Here is a 25032-nt window from a genome sequence, read left to right on the forward strand (position 1 = left end):
AGTGACTAAAAGGAAGTGACGAACTAGACTGTGAGCAGTCTCTCTTTTGCCCGAGGGGCGAAGCCGCGAGCCGCGATCCAGTCTATGACGAAACCGGTTAAGAAGTGAAACTCTTCAGCTTTCTGAAACTTTAATATGGTATTTTCGTGGTATATATGGTGAGTTACCAAGGGCCTTGGTAGGTTTCAGTAACATACAACAATAGGAGACGAAGTAACAGAGGACGTTTTCCGTGTTTCCATAGCCTGATCTAAACACGAGGGGGAGTTGGGAGAATTCGAGACAGTTATCCAAACCCGAGACGCAGTCGAGGGTTTGCAAATCTGTCTCGAATTCTCCCAGCTACCATGAGTGTTTAGATGAGGCTATGGAAAGACGGGAAAAAGTCCTCAATTGCTTTTATAAAATATTTCTCAAAGATAATTTGACAAATGAAGGAAAATGCTGTTTTTTTTAATTTGTAAGTCTTGATTGAAACAGATTTTCTTGATACACCAATCCAAAGGCGCGTCTGACTACATAACCAATCAAAATTCGCGTGATGTCACAGGCGGTATTGTCACAGTACTCCGATTTAAACACCGCTATTGACCAATGAGAGTGAAAGAAATGTGTGTTAGGGTAACCACAACCAGACGATTAAAATAGAGTCGTCAAGTGGTCGACAAAGGCTTATCCACAGAAGTGTCGTTGTTGTCGACAAATATTACCTTGATCCAGATTTTTTTTCATCATCGTTTGCAGCGAAAGATCGAACAAACAAGACGTGTAATAGTTCGCACCTCGGCTGGTTTTCATCACACGATCAAGAGGAAGTGGACATAATGAAAGCTGTTTTGTTTCTTCTTTGGTACCTTGTCGTTGATTTAGTCTACGTTTTGGGCAGTGACATCTACAAGTCGGTTAATTGGGCCCCTCAAAATGCATTGTAAGTACAGTATTTTTACCGATGTACCGCTTACATGAAAGCTAGCTTCCTTGTGGCCATTGGCCGGCGAGACTTTTCTAGAACGAATGCGAGTAAACAAAACAGAGCCGCAGCTAGCGGGCTTGCAGGCTATAATTATACTGTATATAGCTGGCCATTGTGCAAGAACTCGGCTACTCTCTTGAAAACCAAGTGAATGCGTTTAACTTAAGGAAGAACTTCATCATGCATGAAAGGCTTCCTGAAGTTTCACTTTGAAAGGCTCAAACCGTTTCGTGCGTTTACTTCTGTTAAAAGGGTAACAATTTAGTCGCAAAATCCAAATGATATTCAAACTAATGACATTCAATATTTTTCAAATTTAAAGTGCTCTTGTTTCAGTCATCTTTAATAGTTTCCTGTCACAACTTGTTCCACATCACAAATCGTTTGTAAACGACAAAAGAAAATTCTGCATTAACTTGAAAATCATCAAAACTTTCATGAAACACGCGAGGTTGTTGGTGGTAAAAGGCTGTAAACGGTTTGTTTGCTTTTAACCGACAACCTCATATTCATTTCTATGAAAATTAATTTTTCAAGGAAGTTGGGTGGACTTTCATAATTACTGATTAGCCCTAGTTATGTAAAACAAAAGAACAAAGCGGAGGTTAAGGACGGCGCCCACTAATTCATAGGTATTTTTGCCCCGGTTTATGATTATGCAGGAAATGTAGATCTTAACAAGTGTTATTGAAATCCAAAGTGGAAATTTTTGGTAACCACATAATTGAGTAAGAAGCTTTAACATGCAAAGAAATGTATGACATTCTCTCTCGAATTGAAGCTGAATTATCTGAATTATCCCAATTTTCTTTTTGGATACAAAGAGTACTTACTAAGATCTATTTTCTCTGGATAGTTTTAAACCGCGCTAAAATATCACTGTATTGGTAAGCATCACCTATAGGAAACCTGAATATCTCAAGATGTGAAGAACGTATACATTTGCAATAACAATAGTAGGCTCCGTCCTTTATGATGGCAGACATTCCATCCCCTTTTGAAGGAAGATAGGGAGTATTTTCAAGCGCCTGTAGAGGGGTCTGGGGTTAACGCCCCCCAGGAAATTTTGCAAATTTAGGTTCTTTCAAGTGGCATTTCCTGCATTTTGACATCATTTTTGTCGTACTCTAGAAGGTCTTTATTCTTTAACCTTTTCGTGCTTTTCTGCACAACACGCCCAGGGTGTTCAATGAAGAGACTGAGCAAGACATTATAGGATAAGAAAGTGTAATACAAAATGTTTTACACTCAGATCACAAAAAAATGCTTAAGATAAGCAATTTTTTTCCTTGTTTTCAGAATTTCATGATAAATCAGGATAATCTGATAAAAATCAGGATAGTGAGAGTACACTTTAAACTGAGAATTGTTACTCGTGCTATCCAAAACTTATTTTAAAATTTGTCTGAGTTAATATTGTGACATTCAACAAATACTGGACTTGTGCTCCTGAGAAGCTTTAACCTTTAAACACTGTCGATTCTCACATTCTCACAAATGAAGTACTGAATTTCACGATGAGTGGCCCTGGTCTACCTTTTGCTATAAAATATTGGAGCTTGAATAACATACTTACCTGTAGCTATTAGAGGGTGATGTGAAGTGCTAGTGTTCTACCCATATGAACCATGTGAGCGTTAGCCCTACTAATATAGAAATGAGCCAACGCAAGGGCAGCGAAAAACTCTGACCAGGGTAGGAATTGAACCCACTACCTTCGGGTTAGATCACCGCTGCTGTACCGACAGAGCTACAAGGTTAGACGGGAACAGGCCGTGGGAACTGAAGATGTTAAGTCACAGCAATGAACATGTACAAGTACAAGGAAGGATTACGTTTTTGCAAACGTTGGCAGTGTAATGGAAATGGGCCCATGCAAGGACCGAGAAAAATTCTAACCAGCATTTTTCTCTGTCCTTGTGAGCCCATTTCCACTAGTATAGGGCTAACGCTCACATGGAACCGTCATATGGGTAGAAAACTAGCACTTCACATCACCCTCTAATGTGTGGTTCCAGAAAATATCCATACCCCCACCACGGAAGACAATTGGAAATTCCGAGGGAGAGGGGGGGTTAAAGGGCAGTAATTTCCAAGGGGTAGGGGGGTTTCGTGGGAAACTACTTTTCCAAAGGGTCACGAACCACTCACAAAACATTGAAAGCAACATACGATCGATCGGAAGCACAAAACACACTATCGGACGATGTTTTGAAACAAAAGTCAGTTTTGAGATAAAGTTAATACTATTAGCTTCAATGATTCCGTTTTTCTTTGAGTTAGCTAGCGCTACAATCTCCCGAAGCTAAGAACAATGTGTCTTTCATTTGGGACGGATTCAAAACATTTAAAATGGCGGTCTCAACTGGAGTCTCGTCCCCAGACTTCCACGTTTGTCTCTTTTTCGTCCAACCAACACTTCTGTTCACTTGAGTATCACTTTTCGCTACCTTCACATGCAGTAAACACATTTTTGATAGGATTTATGTTTTACTGGGGGTAGTAACTCATTGAAAATGCGATAAGACGCAAGTTCCCACCATCTCAACGCTTGTGTGCAACGACATTTTCTTTTTTGTGGGTGGCATTTAGACCACGGACAGGAACCGGGAGTCAAGTTTTCTCTTCTTTGAGTAAACGCAATATTTATTGCGGCCTCGGGAAACGATTGTTGAGGTTCAGTTCGTCAAACTGGAAATTCTAAAACAGGAGTTTGACTACTCATTGAAGGAAGTAAATCGTGCCAAAAACAATAACAGTCGATAATATTCTTCGTAAAACAATCGCCTTTGTGACGACGTTCACGAAACCTACCGCGTCAACTTTTGTGGTCCCTAATATTAAAGAATCAACCTGAAGAAACTGACAAAATGTGTAGACAAAGGAACCTTGTAAGTTTCTGATTTATTTACTATGGTTTGCGAAGTTGTTTAAGCGAGTGAAATGTTCTCATCGAAGTTCCCACAAAAACGTGAAACAGTCGACGTGCAACCCAAATGTTTAAGCTTTGCAAAGTTATAGCGCACAAGCTGAAAGTTTAGCTGGATAATGAGCTTAACAAAGCGTTATATTTTTCTAAAAGTTAACCTTAATGTTTACACTGTTGTAATAAAATTCTACCGCAATTACGTAACTAATTCACTCTCGTTTTTATAAGTAAAAAAATTCTTGAAATTCCTGAGGGGAGGGGGGGTCATCAAAGACCCCCCTGGAACGGAAAATCCTGGGGGGAGGGGGAGTGCAAATCAAAAAGTCTTCCGTGGTGGGGGTATGGATATTTTCTGGAACCACACAATAGTTAAGTATGTTGAAATACATGGCCAACGTTTGCAAAAGCGTAACACTTCCTTGTACTCGAATAACATAATTTGGTTGTCAAAGTAAGATGAGCAAATTTAACCTAATGCAGATGAGCTTTAAAAAAAAAGGTGCTGCATTTGGGTTATTTTATTGTGTACTCTTTCACTTTGCTTAATAATGTTCAACCTCAAAGTTTATTGGAGAAAGGGATGTCAGTTCTTTACTGCAGATGATCTTCAACTCATTTGTTTTTTAATATATTCTCAAGCGGTTTCAACATTAATTTTGGTATTTCATTCATTGTGATGATAAAAATATTATTTTGTGTGAATTTGTTGGTCTTCTGTAAAAGACCCAGTACTGTTGACTTACATGTACAGTAATGTGGGCTGAGAGCAAACTTCATGACTTAAAGGTCCTTGCTGAGATTTACAGTGTCCCCAATTAGTGCACCAGTGCAAGAACACCACACGCTTAAATAAAGTTTGGACTTTCCTTTTCTTTCCTTTCTTTTCCTTTACAATACATTGGCTCAAAATAATGTTGTACTACAACTTAAAAGCTTTGCTCCCTTTTTTTTCTTACATGTACAATGTTGCTGGGAAAGGGGTATAATAATGCAATTGCAAGGGCTCATTTATTTTTAGAACGAGAGCTGGTTGTCTTCATCTTCTTGTTCAAATATACAATAATATTATCTTCTAATTAATTCTGTGTACTGTACACTTTATCACATTCCCTAGTTTGAAAACTTTATTTCTTTCATGTATCTTTTTATTTCTTTCATGTATCTTTTTATCTCTTCCATGAATCTTTTTATCTACATAATAACCGGTCAACCTTAATGTGAAAAGTTTTCATAATTTACAGGTTTTGCATTGTCTAATAATGATATAAGCAACTTGCATGGTAAATATTGGTGGTTTTAGAGAGATTTCTTTGATTAAATCTCTTTCTAAGTTGATTCCATGAAGATGTTTTTCAAAATTGAGGCTGTTTAGATTTAATGTTAATATAATTATTAATTTCATATCTTTCTTTGAAACACTGTTTTATGTTTTTGTATACATGTTCGTGCAGTTTTTTTTCTGTCTGCACAAACAATATTATTTCTAAGAAAACGACTCTGGGTACGCTGATTGTTAATTTTTTTAATTTTATCATTCTTTTGCCAATCCAATATAAAGGTTGATATTTTATTCAGCACCGGCAATAAAAACATGTATTTGTCTATTCAACTGTGCTCAATTGACCAGAAGTCTACATTACATACATGTACATGTAGCTTAATGAGTTAAAAGCTTAATATCCTTCTTCCATCTTCTTGCTGCTGCAGATTAATGCAGACTGTTATGCAAGTGTGAATTTTATAACCTTTTAGCTGGTGCTTAAACATATTCCGACAACCTGTCATATTTTCATGTGTGCATTACAATGTAAGTGCACTTCTTTTCTAAATAATTTTGCACTGAAAGGGGCTGCAGTCTATACATGGTACATGTATTTATAAATAACATCCTAATAAAATTTTGTTTAACTTGAAATCCCTGTGATAAATTTGCAAAGTTCTTTGCTGATTACTCAGGTGTAGCTTTCAGACTTGCATAATAATTCATTATTGTGCATTACATCAATTTTGTTTGACTAGCTCGGTGAGCGGCAAGGTGAATCAAATCCTGTGCTACATGTATGATTGGCTACCTGAGCGGGCAAGATGGTGCTATCTTGCCTGCTTGGGATTTCTTGCTTGGTTCTGCGAGATCAAAGATCATTTTTTGGTGTTTTATCCCATATAATAAATCCCTTATTGACCAAGCTTGTTCGATCAAGATGGCTGGATATTGGCCTCCTTCTTTTTTTGCGTGTTTATGGACTGAGATGAATAAACACTTGGCCAATATCCAGCCATCTTGACCAAACAAGCCTGGTCAATAACCCATATTTTATCATCCAATAAAGCGAAGTAATTTGCTTGGGATACTGAAAACAATAATAATAATAATGATGAGAATTTATTATTTACACATAAAACAACCAAGAGGGATACCAAAAATTAATAATGTACATGTTATGTTTAGGATCATGTTATTTTTGTTTCTCCTTTAATTAGTAATAATTATTATAAGGGACTTATAATTATTATTGTTTAAGCCCCTTATTCAATTTTAAAACGTTTTTACAGTCCTTGACAATGACAATGATAATTAGCCGGGAGAAGTGTCTCACTTGGCTTGCTTTGTTCTGCGGGTTCCATACCGCGAATCAATAGCTTGTCTGAATTTTGCTCTAGACTGCATGAGTCGTCTAGTTTGAATACTCTGAATACTCTACATGTAGTTTGAATTCTAGTTTGAGTACTCTGCATGATATTTGTTTTCTAGCTTTTTTTTTTCATTGTGACACATTTTGAAAAATTATGATCTCAGATAAATCAGCAAAACAAACCATTCTTCTCTTTCTTAGTTAGTACTCAGTGTATTTCATCTTGCTAATTCTCCTCTCCTTTACTTCTTACCTGTGTTTTTTCGTTGTTTAGATTTCAAGCTGATGGAAAATCCTGCAGGCGTGGTCCTCGGTATCTCAAGGCCCAGCTGAATTCTAAAATCAATTTTGTTTGTCCAAATATGGCAACTGTGCTTGAGAAAAGTTCAACAGCCATTCAGGCGTCAGCCATGTATGAAAACCTTTGGTTGCTTGAGAATAAAACAGCGTTTGAGAATTGTGATAGAACAATGGATCCAAAAGCAAGACGTCTGTTAGTATGCTCATCTCCAGTTCAACTGACATATACTTCGGTCATTTTTGCTCAGTTTACAGCAGAAGATGATGGTCTGAAATTTGTTGGGGGCAGAACATACTATTTTATTGGTAGGTAGATCTACAGCTGTATCTGCACAGTACGTGTACATGTATGAAAGTACCAACATAGAATGATATGCATTCAGGCTTTGATTTGCCCAGGGTCCACTTTCAGATTATTACCGGTAGTTCTATTCAATTTACAATCTGTCATTGTTTTGTTTCATCTCTGTGTCAGTGGCCATGTTAATGTTGCAAAACAGAGAAATGAGGGTATTATTGGAGTCCCATTTATGATAATCCTTTTGCAATGGAGCTCTTACTATTCTTTTGCAAATACTCTGACTTATTATTTTGTTCAGTTGTTTTAAAACTTGGCGACTTGTCACACGTGTAGAAACCAAGAGTTTTATGAAGCTAGGAAACTTATTCTGTTGTGAGCATTCCTAATTATTATAAACCCCACACACAGCTTAGATTCATTGGATGTATCTTAACAGACATCATTATCACTTATCATTGTTATTTCATTCCATTCCTCAGTACCTCAGTTATGCAGTGACACTTGTCTCAATTTATGTATTTTACCAAAAATTATTGATGTTAAAGAATTGATGTACGTGTATAAATTATGTACATACTATGTGCATGTAGTAGTTTGCAATGCAATTGGTGGAGGTCGGCAAATGAGACTTTTCTTTTGTTTTCCTGTTCTCATGGTGACAGCTGAAGTATAGTTCTGGCAAGTTCATGGGTGTACTGCGATCAAGATAACCCCAAAATACAGGGTATCTAGGATATAAATATAACCATTATCAACTGTAGACGTCTTTACCTAAATTATTTGAAGTGGGGATTTTCAAACAGTTTATTTTATTCCATCTGCATGGTACAGCTTTTACCAACACTGAGCTGAAGATACGTTTTACATGTAGTATAAAATAATTGTTAGGTGGAATGCCAAAGGCATACCACGTCTTAAAACCGGTCTGGTGTCTTTTTTTTGTTGGTAGTCACAAATGTGCATACCCTACGGATATTGAATTAATCTCCGATCGGGTGAATTTACATTTATTCCCTCCAGTAAGTCCAAACTTCTCTACCCCGAGGAGAACTCATATTCTTTCCCAACCTTCACAATTATCTGCGAACGCGTTAGACCACTCGGCCACCGTAATACTTCCGTTAATCTTGATGAAAGCAAAGATTTAGTGTGGAATCTTTCCGCCTGCCATGCATATGATTGATTCAGTATTAAACTATTAGATAAAGTGGACAGATGCTTTTTCTTTGAGAATGGCAAGCTTTAAAGGTAAGGATAATATTCTACGTTATTTCTAGATCTTGCCTCGTACATGTACTTGTGTCTTCTACTGTGAACACTATTTTGCATACAACGAATACTTCATTAGAAGTATTTTGCATAGAACGAATACTCCAATATTTCTTGGGAACCAGTTTGTTTGCCGTTTTGACATAGGAAGAAAATAAGAAAATAGATTTCAACAGCCAAACAAGATAAAAAATGAAACCGAATTAGCCATCGCTGCCACGGGGACTTGCTGCGGTCCCCATCCAAGTACTAACCTCATTCGGAGGAGCTTAACTGACACATGGACTAGCATCAACGATTGTGATCTTTGTGTTAAATTGTCGAACTTCTTTAACACTTGAAAGAAAAAAAAAGGAAACTAACAAAAACCCGGTGTCTTGCTGTAATTTTGTCACAGGTGCATCCTTTCTTTCATGAGTTGTCAGTATTAAACACGCAAGGTAACTTGATCGCAGGTGGGCGCTAAAATCGATGTCACTTTCGATTTTGCGATTTTACTTGTACGACCGAAAGTACGATAGAAATATTGAACTCTGATTGAACGTAACAAAAATCTCCCAAAATGTTTTTTGCTGATGGCAAATTGTTTTATTCTCGATCGACACTTCCTAGAAGTTCCTTCTGCTCTCCTTAAAAACTACAAAAACTACGAAAACTACTTTCCACTTGAACATAAAATTCATATCTTCTCGCCACCGTGTAATATCCTCTATTTATTACTATTGTTATTGCTTGTCATCCTAGAACTAATTGTAACTTATTTCAAAACATTTATGGATTAATGTTAGTGAGAGGATGTGTACACTACAAAGAAAAAGTAATTTGCATATATTGACTTTATCTACAATAATTGAACAACAATAATAATTATTATATGAGGGCATGCTGGATATGAAGTGATTATAATGCGCCTCGTTGGTTATAATGATATCACTTTATATCCAGGAAGCCCAAGTAGAATAATAATAAATTATTTTTTCTATTAAAAACTCCATGGTGTTCCTGGCAGTGGTATTGTCGACTAAAGCATTGATTCCTGCCTCCTTCTATTCGGGTCCAAAACAGTTTTTGTTGGCCATCCATTTTTTTCTCAGAGCTGCAAAAATGTTTTCAACTTGCTTTATTGCTGACTTGTTCCTTGGCCATATTAGGTACAGCAGGTGTATGAAATGATAGCCTGTGTCTGGCGAGCCAATGGAAATGCTGGAAATAGGAAATCTGTGGTTCAGTTTTTAATAAAAATTATTATTAATCTGTGGGTATCAAATCACACCAAATTATGGTAGTGTTACAGCTCTACCGCACCCTGCAAAAGGAATAATAATTATACTGTACATGAACATATTCATCTCAAATTCTCCTCTTTGGTTTAAGTTTACCTCTGGGGACTTGGAGCATTATTACGAGGGATGCCAGAGGCAGACCACGTCAATAATCCAGTTTGGTTTTTTTTATTTTTCATCATAATCGCAAATGTGCATACCCCAGGGATAGTAGATTCCCCGGTTGATAAGAATTCCTTATGATACAACCGGAACCATTGCGCCTCAAACTCGGGCCACGCACTCTGGGAGCGAGTAAAAATAAATCAAGTATATAAAAAAAGGATTAATTGTAAAGTAAGTAACGTCTTTATTTAACGAGGGTAGCACAAAATACTAATTTATTAGTGGCCCTCATTACGAGATTAAAATAATTGGCAATGAGTCACCCTCGCGAGGATGACGAGGCGGCAGCATTATAGAGCCGAGGCCTGAGTTAATTTTGGTACAACCAGAAGAAAGTAAGCATAAGGTAATGTAAGAGTCAGCAGGGCTTGAAATTGCGATTCACTGGTCGCCATTGCGACCAAAAATTGAGTGCTGGTGACTAGATTTTCAGCACTGGTCGCCAGCTTGCGAATCACGTTTTGTCTGATAACCCAGGATAAACAGTAGACAACTGTTGTACATGTATTAGAATCTTTATATGATGAAATTGTTAGGAACTAGTAGCTAGAACACGACTCACCTTTCTTTCCCCCTTAAAATAATGTATAAATACTACAAGAAAATCTGTTTCTCACATTGTTATTTAATAGCACAAATGTACTTCGATACTTCGATCACCGCGTTTACTAGGCGCCATATTGTTTCAGCAGCTTCATGGGATCATGGGCGCACTTAAACACGGTATGCTTCTTGCCAGTTACGTGAATTTTGTGCCCAGAAGACGAAGATTCAGCAAGAAGGTTAATTGAAAATTTAAATCCATCGTGAGTTGTGGATGCCTGATCAAACCCAGGTGGATTATGTGATTTTGGGTCTCAGCAACAGGTTTTCATCTCAGTTTCAACCCTCGGGCAGTATCATTAAAGTTTGCAAGACAGAACATGCCTTCGGCATCACTTCAGCCCTCAGTTATTGACCAGTATCTTCTCACAGAACTTGAGAAAGGCCGTGTTGCAGGCCCCTTCTCCATACCCCCTTTTCCAAACCTCCATATCAGTCGCATTGGGATCATCCCTAAGAAATATCAGCCTGGGAAATGGCGGCTTATTCTAGACTTATCTAGCCCAGTAGGCCATAGTATCAATGATGGAATTCCAAAAGAATCTTTTTCAGTGCAGTACATGAAGATTGATGATGTTATCAATGGAATCATGTCCCTCGGAAGAGGATCTCTTATGGCAAAATTTGACGTGGACAGCGCTTACCGTAATGTCCCAGTACATTCTGATGATCATTACTTGTTAGGCATGAAGTGGCGGGCGAAGTACTTCATCGATTTAGCCCTTCCTTTTGGCTTACGCTCAGCTCCATACATCTTCTCGTCCCTTGCAGATCTTCTTGAGTGGATTCTCAAACATAATTATGGCATAAACTTCTTGTTACATTATCTGGACGACTGTCATACCTTGGGCCCTCCTAAATTTGACGTGGACAGTGCTTACCGTAATGTCCCAGTACATTCTGATGATCATTACTTGTTAGGCATGAAGTTGCGGGCGAGGTACTTCAGCGATTTAGCCCTTCCTTTTGGCTTACGCTCAGCTCCATACATCTTCTCGTCCCTTGCAGATCTTCTTGAGTGGATTCTCAAACATAATTATGGCATAAACTTCTTGTTACATTATCTGGACGACTTTCATACCTTGGGCCCTCCTAACTCTCCAGTTTGCCAGAATAATGTCAATACTTGTGTTCAATTGTTTTCGGAGTGGGGCTGCATTCCTCTTCACCCAGATAAACTTGAGGGACCCTCCACTTGTTTGATGGTACTTGGTATTGAGCTGGACTCAATGACGGTACAGGCTCGCCTTCCACAGGACAAGTTTGATTGCATTGCCGCTCTTCTGGAATCCTGGTCACTAAAACAGCATTGCACAAGGAAAGAGTTGGAATCTCTTATCGGCAATCTCCAACACGCTTGTAAGGTAATCCCCCAGGGTCGCACCTTTCTACGGCGTATGATTAACTTGCTGTCAGCCTTTCGACGGGATGACCATCCAATTAGGCTCAACCAAGATTTCCGCTCAGACGTCTCTTCAGATGCCGCAGGTGCACTGGGATATGGCGCCATTTTTGATAATGAGTGGTTTGTTGGTGAATGGTCCTCTAGTCAGAAGCCTTTGTCGATTGCGTACAAGGAGTTGTTTCCTGTGGTTGTTGCATCCCATTTATGGGGCCACTGTTGTGGTCAGCGTGCTACGTCCGGGCACCTCTAAGGATCCAAGCATGATGGTTCTTCTTCGTGATCTTTCTCTCAATGCAGCTCGTCATTCCTTTGCCTTTACTGCCTCCCATAGGGCTGGTAGAGACAATTGCATTGCTGATACCTTATCCCATTTTGACTTAGTTCAGCGTTTCCATCATCTCGCACCACATGCAGCACCGGCGGCAACCCCCATCCCACCATCACTGCTGGCTCAGCTTCCTTTAATTTGATGGAGAAATGCCATTTCTACTCAGCTACAGTGTAATGGCTTGGCTCCATCCACTTGTAAAGTATATGGCTCAGCACAACGCCAGTTTTTAGAATTCTGTGGCCAGGACTCGCCCTCTAATTGGAATCAGCCTCTGCTACCCGCTAATGAACAAACTTTGATGCACTTCACCATACTTCCATTAAAGTCTACGTGTCAGCAGTCTGGCCTTGACACATTGACTATGGCTTCCCAGACCCACTCACCAATAATATAATATTGTCTTCAACTCCAACGTCTCTTGCAAGGGATCAAACAACACCAGGGTTCTAATCTGCCTCAGCGCCAGCCAGTCACAGCAGATCTTATGTCAGTGCTACACCAGTCATTGGATTTTACTAATCCCGATAATATTATGCGTTGGGCTGCCTGCTGCCTTGGCTTCTCAGTGTTCAATCTAGAAATTATGGAAAGTGGGACAAATGTCCCATGTGACATTTTAAATTGGGTCATTTCAAAAATGGTCTGGGTCAAATTATTATGTATTGATAATAATAAACTTCGAAAAACTGGCAATATCCCTATTATGCTATACACTACCAGTATATTTTTACAACTTTTTAGCATTTTAAGTCAGTTTCAATGTTTTCGAATTTTTTATCCCTATGATAGTTTTTATGCTTTTCACAGTTTTGATTTGGTTATTGCAGTAACTGGAAACAGTCAAATAATTGTAAAGCCGAAAAAGACCAATTATGAATAAAAGGAAACCAAAAAATGCCTGTTTGACCATTTTTACATTTCATACTTTCTAAGCTTTAACTAACCCAAGTTCCAAGCTTTTCCTTAGTTAGCCAGTAAAGATTCTTCTGTCCTTTTTCTTCCTCCAATGCTGCAAGGCCGTGTTAAAGTCGATTTGATCAAGATCTTCTCCTTCAGCAGAGACAACCATTAAGTCATCAACTCTTTCTGAACCAAGTCTGTTTCGGACGGATGTCTTGAGGCTATTCTGAAGACTAAACCCTTGTTCGCAATCCGATGTGTGAATAGGAGCTGCTAAATCCAGAGATGCAAGTGTAATTAAATTTGGAAATTCATCTTTGTGATACTTGTGAATTAAGTTCACAGTGGTACCGTTCTGTCCCTGGGATATCCAGCTTTGACTACAAGTGGCTTGATCTTTGCCCACTCATCTGCAGTTTGGTCTGGATCAATCACAGCTGCAGTTTTGCTAACTGCATCTCCATGCCTAAATACCCAATGAAGAGCAAAGACAATATTAAAGCAAAAATAAGTATTATTCACTTGTTACTATCTCATTGTTTGTTGAAAGAAAAAGTAAAAGTAAAACCAGACTGCAACCAATTGCATGAAGCTAACATTGGATCACAGCTGTGCTCCAGTGCTAGCCTGAGCTTCCAGTTCAGTTTTAGTTTTTCTCTGCTAAAACAAGTTTTATCACACTCTCGTGGAATAATAATTATTGTTAAGTAGACACTTAGCCTTACATCAAATTTAATGGTATGTGATAGGTCTTTTCTCCTAGTACAGGAATCAAAAATGTGAAAAGAATATTAGTAAAAAAGCCTTAAACAACCAAATAAAAAGCCATACACTCCATTTCGTTTTATACATAAACCAAAGAAAACGATGAGGCGGCCGATCTCCAGTCAGTATTCCAAAGAAATCTTACCTTTTTATCTTGACATTCCTCAAAAAGCTTTAGTAAAAGTTAATATTGATAGTATTACTGTGGTGATTGTTGAGGTCCCATTAGGGGAGGGAGGAATCTAAGTATCCCATATCCCTAAATACATGTATCCTGTACCCTGTTAATTTCTGTGGTTTGTATCACTATATAATACCAGTTCGGTTTTTTAAATATCCTGCATCCCGTTAATTCCCCCCCCCCCCCCCAAATATCCCATATCGCTGATAACCCCTAACAGGGCCTCGTTGTTTCCAGTGGCAAATTTAGTACCATTAACAATGTGAAATAACCTCTTTCTGTTTTTACAACAAATGACTAGTAGGTAAATTATAGATTTATCTTTCTGGTAATCTCTCCCCATTTTCCGAAGTTTACCTGGCGTTGTACTGTAGTTCACTGTAACTGGACAATTTGTGTTCACTGTTTGTGCATCCCATGGATATGCCCTTATAGGTGTCTTGTTGAATGAGAGAACTGTTTGTCTGAAGAGTCAGTTTGTTTAGGGGACTGTCATTGCTGCAGCTAGTAGTCTCATGCAAAGATTACACCAGAAAAAATTAATTCTGGGTGAGACCCTTTGAAGTGTAACTTGAGAATATGACTTGCACAACTGTTTCATTTAATGAAAATGATTTTGTAGAGCTATAAGTTTAAGGAAATTTAACTTAGATTGAATGAATTCAAGTGTTGGGGCAGTTGTTGTGAATGGTTTGTTCAGACCTCCATTGGTATTGTTTAAAGTTGGGAATGTGATCATCCTCAACTGTTTTACTACTATACTGTCAATTCAGGGATCATTGTGAGGCATAACCGTAGGGACTTCCTTGGCACAGTATCTATTGATTGGTCTCCAGTAATTTCAATTATTTGAATGTAGGGAGTTTTCCTACTAACAGCTCACTCAAAGGAACTATAGCTGTACAGCAATTTGAGGGAACTTGACATAGTGACTTGTTGCATGAATTTAAATAAGTAGTGGAGGTGTATGGTGTATGCATGAATTTAAATATTTAGTGCAGGTGTATGACAATGGGTACTGTAGTTTACATCTAAAGTTATTGTAGCAACTAGGCATATGGCAGGTCTAAAACATGGGTCAGATGTCACTGTGATGCAGATACTGTAAACAAACAACACCAGAAGTGTTCCCTAGCCCTAATCACTCGGTCTTGAGGGAACTTTTGGCTTAGTTGTTCATCAGTGGAGCAGGAACTTCAATCTAGTCTTGACCTGTGGAATGTGACCTGTGTTTTACACCTGCCTAAATACTAAGGCACAACTGGACACAGCCCCCTAGTGTGTTCCCACGTTAATTTGTTGTAAACCATGAAGCAAAAAGACTGTAGGATTTAAAATTTTCATGTCTTCATTTCCTAGCTACATCTGATGGCACTGAATCAAGTCTCAACAATACATTTGGTGGCCACTGTGATGATCCATCCATGAAAGTGAACATGAAAATTGCAGTCTATCTATGCAAAAAAACTAAAGGTAATAAACAGATTTGCCTCTTACCAAGCTAACCATTGCTGCAAGCCTACATGTAGATATTTATAATTTATTTTATAACTACATGCACAAAGTTATATTGTGAGCAAATAATACAATGTTACATGTACTGTACTGTAGGAATGATCTACATGTAGGGAATAGGCAGGGAATATAAATTTGTTTTGATGAGGTGATGGTAATGGTGGTATGTGGTACCAACACTGCCATTACTACATCCATTACTACATCCTAAACTAAAAAATTGAAACTGTGTAATAAGCAGTCTGGCTAAAGTCCCCCGAAACACATTGTAAATTAGTCCTGAAGAGCCCCGAGGGGAGAGACTAATAGCTTCACTCACTCACTCACTAATAAATTATTACTTCGTTCAAATGTTTTGCTGGAGCTGTGAGTAACTGTCAAAATTAACATGCTTTAAATGTTTAAGAGTTAATTAAATGAATTATAGGGATGATACGAATGAATAATTGTTATTTACTCCTACACTTTTACTGTAGTTGTATTTGGGGTATGATTTTGCAAATGACCAAAGAAGGCCAGGCTCAATAATGGTACCGTAATAAATTATTTTGACTAATGATTGATTTTGCTTTGGGCTTGTTAATTACATGTACCTAACATTCTATCTTACCAAGTACATACATTGTTACAGATGATAACTGCAATGAAACAAACGTTGGAAAAGTGACATGCGATGCACCTGAACCACCAACAACTGCCTCGACTGCATCTACTGCACCCACTACAGCAGAGGCACCCACTACAGCAGAGGCAACCACTCAGGGGAATACGACAAATTCTAACTGGAACACCTCAACCGAGCCACAAGAATCATCAACGTCACATGGATCATCAGAACCATCAAGAACCAACCAACCATCACCTCAATCCCCTGGTGGATCACATCAACGTATTGCTCAACAAGAAAGCTCTGCCCTTTCATCAGCTCATAAAGGTACAGTGTGTACACTTAGAAAAAGACATTGTAGTGCACTGTGCAGATATATAGAGGATATTACATGGTGGCGAGAAGATAAGAATTTTATGTTCGAGTGGCAAGAACAATATCTCATGAGTGAGCGAAGCGAACGAGTGAGATATTGTTCTTGCCACGAGAACATAAAATTCATATCTTCGAGCCAACGTGTAATGTTCTTTTAATTATATGGAGACTAAATGTTGAATATTTCCGATGTTATTGTGTTTCAAAGTAGTCAAGTTTTACTAATACGGCTGGACTTTATAAAAAAGGCGGGAATCGTGACGTCATTGAACGATACGATACTCACAAAGGTGACATACGGAAAATATGCCACTCGGGTCCCAGATGAAGTGGCGTATGGAATCTACGAGTGGTTTAGTTCCCAGTAAAACACTCTCCTCCATATAATAAGATAGAATAAGAACTGCAAGCTTTACTTTGACCTCTTAACCCATTCACACTTAATTCCCCCAATTAGTGAGAAAAGTTGTCTGGCATTAGCCAGAGTACAGTTCAATTCAATAGCCCATTTCCTACAGTAGTTGCTGTATGCCTCAGTTTCAAAGCGAGTCCTGGTGCACAACAATTCAAATGGAAATGAGTTGCGTATTCTTATGCAAATCAAACTCATTTCTCTTACAATAGTTGAGCACCAAGACTCACTTTGAAACTGAGGCAAACAGCAACTCGGAAATGGCTCATTCAATTTGTTTCCTCTTGACGTGGTGACTTAATTTAGTTGCAAACGTTTGTACAGGTAGTTGCCGATGATGTTTCCAAGTTGTGTTAAGTAAAAGTGCTTGAGCATGGTGGGCAAATAAACCATTTGGTTTCCTACTCGGCCCCCATGTTACCTATGGATGTTACATTTCATACAGGCCAGGAAAAAGTAAAATCTGTGTACCGTATCTCACTCTCAGGCATAGAGAGTGTTTAACTGCCTTCTTTCATTGTCTTTGTTTAAATTTGTCTTGTCGTTGTATTCTTGACAAAACTTGACATTTTGATCCCTTCACTCTCCTGTTGTATTCTCAGCAATTAATCCAATATTGTATCCATAGTAAGAGCTGTTGTAAGAACTGTAGAGCTGTTGTATCCATGGCAATCAATCCAATACTGTACATAAACAGTACAATAATAAATTATTGTTACAGTGAAGGTAACAAAAATTAACAACTGTGTTTGACTGTGTGTAGAATGTATCCTTAACAGCAAATGGCACCTGTCTGCAAAGAAACTCACAAAAAGCATTTAACCATTTAAAAGCATATCTGCAAAGTGTGTGGGCAAAGTAGTGGACACAAAGGTCTACACGTATAGTAAACAAATTTTCAAAGAATTATGGCCTTCGATTCTTCTTCTTCCCTCTGTGTTTCCTTGTTGGTAACCGAAACAGAAAATTGAAGAGATCTTGAAGCTTTTCAGTTCAGTGGGAATGCTGTATAGACAGACTCTGTTACCTAGCCCAATGAACTATATCACTCTCTGGTGGGAATTGCAGGAGCAATGCAGGGAATTCAAACTGTAGCATAATGCCATGCCATTGTTTCACATATCTCTGGCAATTTTACGGGGATTTTAACATCTAGCTTATGGGAAAATTAACGTCCCTGATGCCCCTCTGGTACAAGTGTATGCCATCAGTGGACCTAACATTACTTTTTCCACGTTCTTCTTTTGGTGTTCTCAATAGATCGAGATACGTGGATGATAGCTGCAATAATTGCCATGGCCATGTGCGTTTTTCTGGTTGTCATTGGTATTATGTTGTATCTCAATTGTTTTGGGTAAGTGAAAGGGTTTTTTTTTTCTGCCTTGATATCAGTCAAAACTGGTGTGGTCTCCCTAACACCTTCATGTAGCGCACATACCAAAATTTGACAAAAAACATGACCTCCAATGATGTGGGCGAAAGCCAAGAATATGGTTTTGGATCATTTAATTTTGCCATCTAAATGTGGCAAGGAACAGAACTTTTTTCAAGTTTACCTCTCTCTCTCTTTCTCTCTCTAAGGTCAATTCCCAATTGTGTGATCAGCTGTAACCAGGCAGATGTTGCCGGGCATTCAACAAGTCATTCTCTTTTTCCCACAGTACACAATAGTAGTTGTTTACTTACTGTAACCAGTTAAACGGGCCTACCTGTATCAGTATTAATTAACATTAGTGAGGCCTTTAAACCCTGTTTTCTTGTCTTACGTTGTATGCTGAAAATCCAATCCATATTCGTACGGAATCGAAGGGGAAAAAGCAAGGAAATTTGATACTTACTCGCTTGGTTTTCCTCGCACTTATAAATTTGGAAATGAATTACAAGGCCATAAGGGCTTCCAGAAATTTGAAGGCATAGGAAACTTGAAATGAGGTGTACATGCATGATACGTGTAATGTCATTAATATTGTCAATCTCGTCCCCAGCGCCCGCTTTTCTTTTGGTCAGAACCAAGAACACGGTCTCTTCCAAGGAAGTCCATGACCAAAAGAAAAGCGGTCTCTGGAGACGAGATTGTAATGTTGTCTGCAAGTGGATTTGAACCTTAGTAGATTTGGATTTGAAGTAGAAGAGTCTTAACGTAGAGCAACGAAAAACTTTTTGTTTTTTTCTCTGGTGAACCCAGTAAGTGTTGCATGTGAATTGCATGTAGGGTTAGGTTAGGGCTTGTTAAAAATGTTGAATTGCAAAATCATCAGTGTTGACATTCAGTTAAAAAAATGGCTCAGGTCAAATCACTCGTGCTCAACCACTGTTACATTGTTGTTGTTTTCCTTCCAGGATAAAAAAAGGTCGTATTGTTTCCCCTAAGATGAGAAAACCAAGTAAAGCTGAAAGGCAGAAGTCGGTCGTTGGAATGACCAACCGCGCATTTTCGAAAGACACAATGACAAGGGACAGCGATGTGGCTTCTTCTCCTTATGGACCTAATCCATACTACGGCAATGTCCCCGTCGAAACAACAACGTTTGATCATGCATACGAGCTTGAAGCTGAAGATTGTCCAGAGAAGGATATCAACATTACCCTTGAAAACGGAGGTGTGTATGATGTTGTCAAGGGTGATGACAAAGAGGACGGAAACGCGTCCAGTAATGAAAACGGAAAGGTGTGTGATCAAGGACAGGACAGCCAAAATGGCAAACAAAGGCTCTCGTCATTTCTAGACAAGTGTTAAATTCTGGTAAACCTTGGCTATGAGATTGACAACTGCAGTTTTGCTAGAGGGAAAAAAACCCTATCAATAATCATTAGTATCACCCAACTAGTGGACTGATGCAAATCCTGCATTTTGATTGGCTACGCTAGTAGAGGACTATTAGTAATAGTCCTCGAGTAGCGAAACGCGTGACGCTTTCTTTCGTTTTATTCCCAAATAAATATTTCTTTAACTTGCATTTGCTAACTTTATTATTGCCTTTTCTGTCCGGCTAGTTGGGTGATACTAAAACAATTAGACCCTTCGCCCTCAAGGGCCACGGGTCAATAGTCCATTCGACTTCGCCTCATGGGCTATTGACCCTTGCGGGCGACGGGTCTAATTGTTAATTACCATTCAGAATGACGACTTATAGTAAGCCAGGATCGAGAATATCACACTTGTTCATTGTAGGAAACAGAAGTTTTACCCTGTTGCATAAAAGCCACCCTGCGACGGAGGCTTTGCAGAAATCGAGTCTTGTGTACTCCGCGGTTACACTGTCTTTGTAGCAGTGCACAACTTTCTTAAATTAATAAAGTCTGGCTTTCAGTTGCGACGCAAGCACAAGCATAAAATGAGGTTTAACATCAACCCCAGTTGTTGACAGGTGAGATAACTTTATCCGGTGGATAAGTCCGACTAACCATCAGTTTCAGTCTGTAGAGAGACTTAGGTATTTGCTCTCGTAGCCGTGAATTTGCACACTTTCAGCGGTATTCCTTTCGCCCCATTCACACCAACAATACATGTTTAATTAAACTGGGTTTTACAACATGAAAATCAGTCACAGGAAAATGTAGGAAAGGCTTTTACATGAGATTCAGGCAGTTTCAATACTTGCCTTGGTCTGTGCTAAATTTGCAGTGAACAAAAATCAGTATACATGATTTTTAAAGAAAACAATTTGAAACTGTGTTTGACTAAACATGTTCAAAACATGGTTAAGGCCTGCTGTGAATGGGGCATTAAGTAAAGGTATGTACGAAAACCTTGTCCCCAGCCAACGTTTTTAACTTGTAGTATCATTCAGTCATACTCTGGTCAAGGATCCACTGGATAACTTTATCCAGTCTTTGCGAACAACTTGGGGCCAGGTTTCGAACATTACAGATAGGATAAGTGGATGTCCGAATACTTAATCCTTAAAGGGACACTGTCACAGCGTCACGCTATTTTCGGCAACACACTGAAATCAAACGGACGCTGTTCAGCTAATGGCAACCAAAAAATGATCACAAAAGTGATCCTGCTAAATTTGAACGACATTTTTTTAATGCGCAAACTATCTCTACTTGCTTTTGGGGACAAATGACAAAGACAGAGTTGCACGGCGGGGGTGGGGGGGGGGGCAACGTTTTCGAGAAATGATACTGTAGAAGAGATTTGGAAGCCGTCAAGGTGTTTAAAGGTAAGTTTATGGAATATTGACCAAAAATCGTTACAAACGCCATGACAGTGCCCCTTCAGTTAAAAATAATGACCGAACACATAGCACGAGGTCGCTATTTTTAAGATCAAATATGTCACCTTCAAGGGAAACGTAAACAAGCGCCGAAACAAAAAGTTTTTATGATACAAACAAGCTTTATGCCCAAACATGTTTGTCCAGTATCTCAGGAAATATTTGCTCGTTCATCGTTTGTTAAATTAGAATTTGTTGTTGTTGTTTTGTGTGGGGGCTCTAAGCTAAAAGGTTTACTTTTACTGAAAAGAACATTTCTTGGAACCTCCTCGAAGGAACACAGTAAACTTAAGACGTTTCTTTCAAGATCAATTTTTTTATCAAAGACCTTTTGTAGGCTTTTCAGTAAAAGCAAGTAGTCCGAGTTCTGTGGCTGTGACTAGTTTAAAATTCACACTCACAGTGTAATCTACCAGTCCATGGCGCCCGTTTCTCGAAAGTCCCGAAACTTTACGGCCCATTTTCGGGTGTCACAATTCCGTTTGTATCTTGAAAACAGAGAGGATTTAAGTCGTTAAACTTCACAGTCCTTTTTCTTTTTGTTACCTTGAAAACATGTTAAAAGACCGGCTTTCCAAAACAAGCGGTTGGCAGTTTCACAAATGGCTTTTCGGGCCCGAAAAGTTTTCGGGACTTTCGAGAAACGGGCCCTAGGAGCCCATGAAGAGGGACCTCCCTATTCACTATAATTTATCTTTGAGTCGACCTTTTCGCGTATCTTTCTATTAATTTTTTTGAACTAGCGGTAGCCCTTCAGCAGGAGACTCGATTTACATCAATTTGCAAACATTCTAAACAGTGCGTGCAGAGCCAAAGAACTCGTGGCGTTCTAAAAATAAAGGTACGCGCAAAGGTTGACTCATAGGGCAAATATGGGAGGGGCAAACTCCTACTCATTTGATCCTGACCAGAGTCCAAAACCCGAGGAGGCAACCCAGAAGTCCCCGCGTAAAAAGGGTTAATGTATAATTTGGTAAATATTGTAGGGAGTTTGGTCAACCGGGCGCGCAACAGGTATTAGGGAACTTAAGCAACGACGACGGCGACGGCACCGAGAACGTCATCTCAAAATATAAATTCGCGTCATTGTTATCACTTCGTAAACATGTCAACCCTTTTAATATGACAAGGGTGTGGTAGTTCCTCAAAAACGACATTGGTCGGATTGGCGCTTAATTTAGGGGAGAAAGTGAAACTCTATCGTCAAGTGCTGACGTTCTCCTTAAAACCTCAAATTTGACTATTTCACGTTTTTGTTTTGCTGACAACGGCAAAGAAATGGACAAAAGTGAAAAACGCACGTGCAGGGCGTGCAAAGCTACTGATTTTTCCCACTAAATATGCAAATTTGTGACGTTCTCGTTGCCGTCGCCGTTGCCGTGGCTTAAGTTCCCTAATGGTATTGTTCTGCACGACCGAATCTTACTAAGGGCGCTTTCCATTTGACAGAACAGACCGGCCAGACCGGGCATTTGGAAAGACTAACTCTACAACGTATTCAAATTAACACACTTCGAGGATGATATATACTCCTCCAGAACAATGCGAGGGATTATCATGCAAGTGTTCCTTCAAATTGTTGCATTTTCTTTGCAAACTGACGGCCGGCCAGTTCTGACAAAAGGAATGCGCCCCCTAGGCAGGGGCAGATGTAGTGAAAACTATTACTAGTTTAGTAAAAGAACCTGTTCTGAACAACGTATAAATGCTCTGATGGCGATATAAGTGGTACGATTTCTCATGCGACGACTAGCTTACGGCCTGCCTTCACCACAAATCGTGTTGTGTAGGCATAATTACGACATGTTCACAGCTGCTCGTGGAAATGGTCGAATTGACGAACATACTGCCAGTTGCATGCGAAATCATACCCTCCGAATTACCTTTTACTGGTGTGCAGTATTAATAACAAAAAAAAATTGCCTCTTATTCCAAGAGCTGGGACATGTAAATAACAAAAAATTTCGTAGAAATATCAATGTACATATGCCCACGATAGTACTCAAAACTGTAATGGAAGTAAGGTTTTAGCGAATATTTGTCGGACGTTAGCTAAAGTCGATCCTTTTTGCAATGAATATCCCCAGGTCGTTTAAAATTTTGTTTTTCTTTTTTTACATTCAAACGTTAATTTTATATGTACATGTAGAGTCGATGTCTATATCTAGTCTTAAAAAGTACATCACATTTTCCGGAAAAAAATCGAACTTAGTAATTCAGGAAATTTTTTTTATATTTTATACAAAGCCTGTGGCTTAAGTCAGCCCTCTATTAATTATTGTCTATCTTGAATCATGTCAATGACAGATAGTCTTTTAACACTGAGTTTCTGTAAATACTAGTTGTTGCCCAAAGAGAGGATTTTAAAAAAATAAAGTTGTCTTTTGGTTAATTACTTCTTTAGAGCTGTGATGATCTCATGGTTTACTTTCCCGTTCTGACGAACTTTGGCTCTATCTGGGTTCTCCAACGTGAAGCCGGTCAAAAGCAATCTTGTTCCCAGGGGCTTCCACTGATCTCCCTACGAAAGATCCTGTTCCGGTTGTCGTTTTTGTTTTAAGATGTAGGCTAGGGGGCTCCTCTTCAGATATTCTGAACCATGGGTTTGTTAAATTAATGGCTTCACTTTACTATCCATTATAACCTTCGCTTGCGAATGCGCCAGGTGTCTCATAAGTGGCTAAAATTCTCGGTAGGGAGTCAATTGTCTTTCCAAAGTTAGACTTCCATAAAATTAATGCTCCATTTGCTTGAGTTGGATACGAAATTAGTTTCAAATAACGACTCGCTTCTTTCTGCCTTTTTTCCTCCTCGTTTCAGGTTTCACAATTTGAGAGGGTGTGACGACACTTGACACTGTACAAAACACGCGACACTGCGCCACGCTGTTTGTGTCTACTACAGAAGTGAATTAGCATAACCTTGATGAGAGTAGAATTTTTCATTGGAGGAAGTGAATTTATCATGTGTAGATGTTTTGTTATGTGTAGAACTGTGTTGCCTTGAATTTAACGAGCAAGAAATCATGAGACATCGTTTGACACTATAGTGGCTGTACTATTGGGTTTCTGAGGTAATGAAAGTTAGGATTCGAGACCCGATTTTTCGACTCTCTTGCCTGCAGTGTCTTCGTCAAACGCCTTCTATGGGATGATAAGGCTAAAACAAGAGTTCTTTTACTCTTCCTCACCCTTTTTCGTGATCGTAGAGTACATATAAATAGCGTCAGTTCGTTGCTTCTTCCGCTTCTTCTTGCGCATGCGTAAACAAACTGACTTCCGGTTTGAGAAAAAAGCTAAATTTCTGGCGGTTTTAGATTGAATTATTATTTTTTTACATGGCACGTTTCACCCCCAAATACAGAATATAGCTAAGCATTGATTTTTTAAAATCATCTTTTTTGAAAAAGTTATAGGTATTTCAGTATCGTTTATGTCTTTAAAAAGAACATTTTTGAAAATAAAAAGAAAACCATGCTTGGTTGGATGCAAAAACGAATACAAATTATCAAACCATCAATTAAATACCTAAATTGCGTAGCACGGAAACAAATTTAGAGTTTTCTTTTATTGGTCACGTGATCATAGGCGTGGTATGATGACGTCATATTTAGGGTCATTGGCTTACAAAAGTTGCAAACTGACCAAAATAATGCCAAATTCTCTCAAATTACTTATCCATTACATCCTTAGCAACGCACCCCAAAAAATACGTCAGTGGGCCCTTAAGCTTCCTTAGTTAGACAAAAATATGACTTGGCCTTTAGGCAACGTAAATCTTGTGGCTATACACAAAATTCTGTTGATGGGCTCATCCAAAACAAATGCTGCAAATAATTAACTTGACTAAGGAATGTTTGTTT

The 25032-nt window shown here is 38.8% G+C and overlaps 1 protein-coding gene across 1 annotated transcript; it reads left to right on the top strand.

Annotated features, from left to right (window-relative positions):
* The first annotated feature begins 625 nt into the window (after positions 1-625).
* On the top strand, positions 626-23573 carry LOC138022208 (uncharacterized). Its single transcript, XM_068869264.1, has 6 exons — positions 626-928; positions 6810-7141; positions 15398-15511; positions 16185-16487; positions 18208-18301; positions 19288-23573. The coding sequence occupies exons 1-6, from the start codon at positions 825-827 to the stop codon at positions 19682-19684; spliced, it is 1344 nt and encodes a 447-aa protein (XP_068725365.1). The 5' UTR covers positions 626-824; the 3' UTR covers positions 19685-23573.
* The last annotated feature ends 1459 nt before the right edge of the window (positions 23574-25032 follow it).

This window comes from Montipora capricornis, chromosome 10, assembly GCF_036669925.1.
Source record: "Montipora capricornis isolate CH-2021 chromosome 10, ASM3666992v2, whole genome shotgun sequence".
Taxonomy (NCBI): domain Eukaryota; kingdom Metazoa; phylum Cnidaria; class Anthozoa; order Scleractinia; family Acroporidae; genus Montipora; species Montipora capricornis.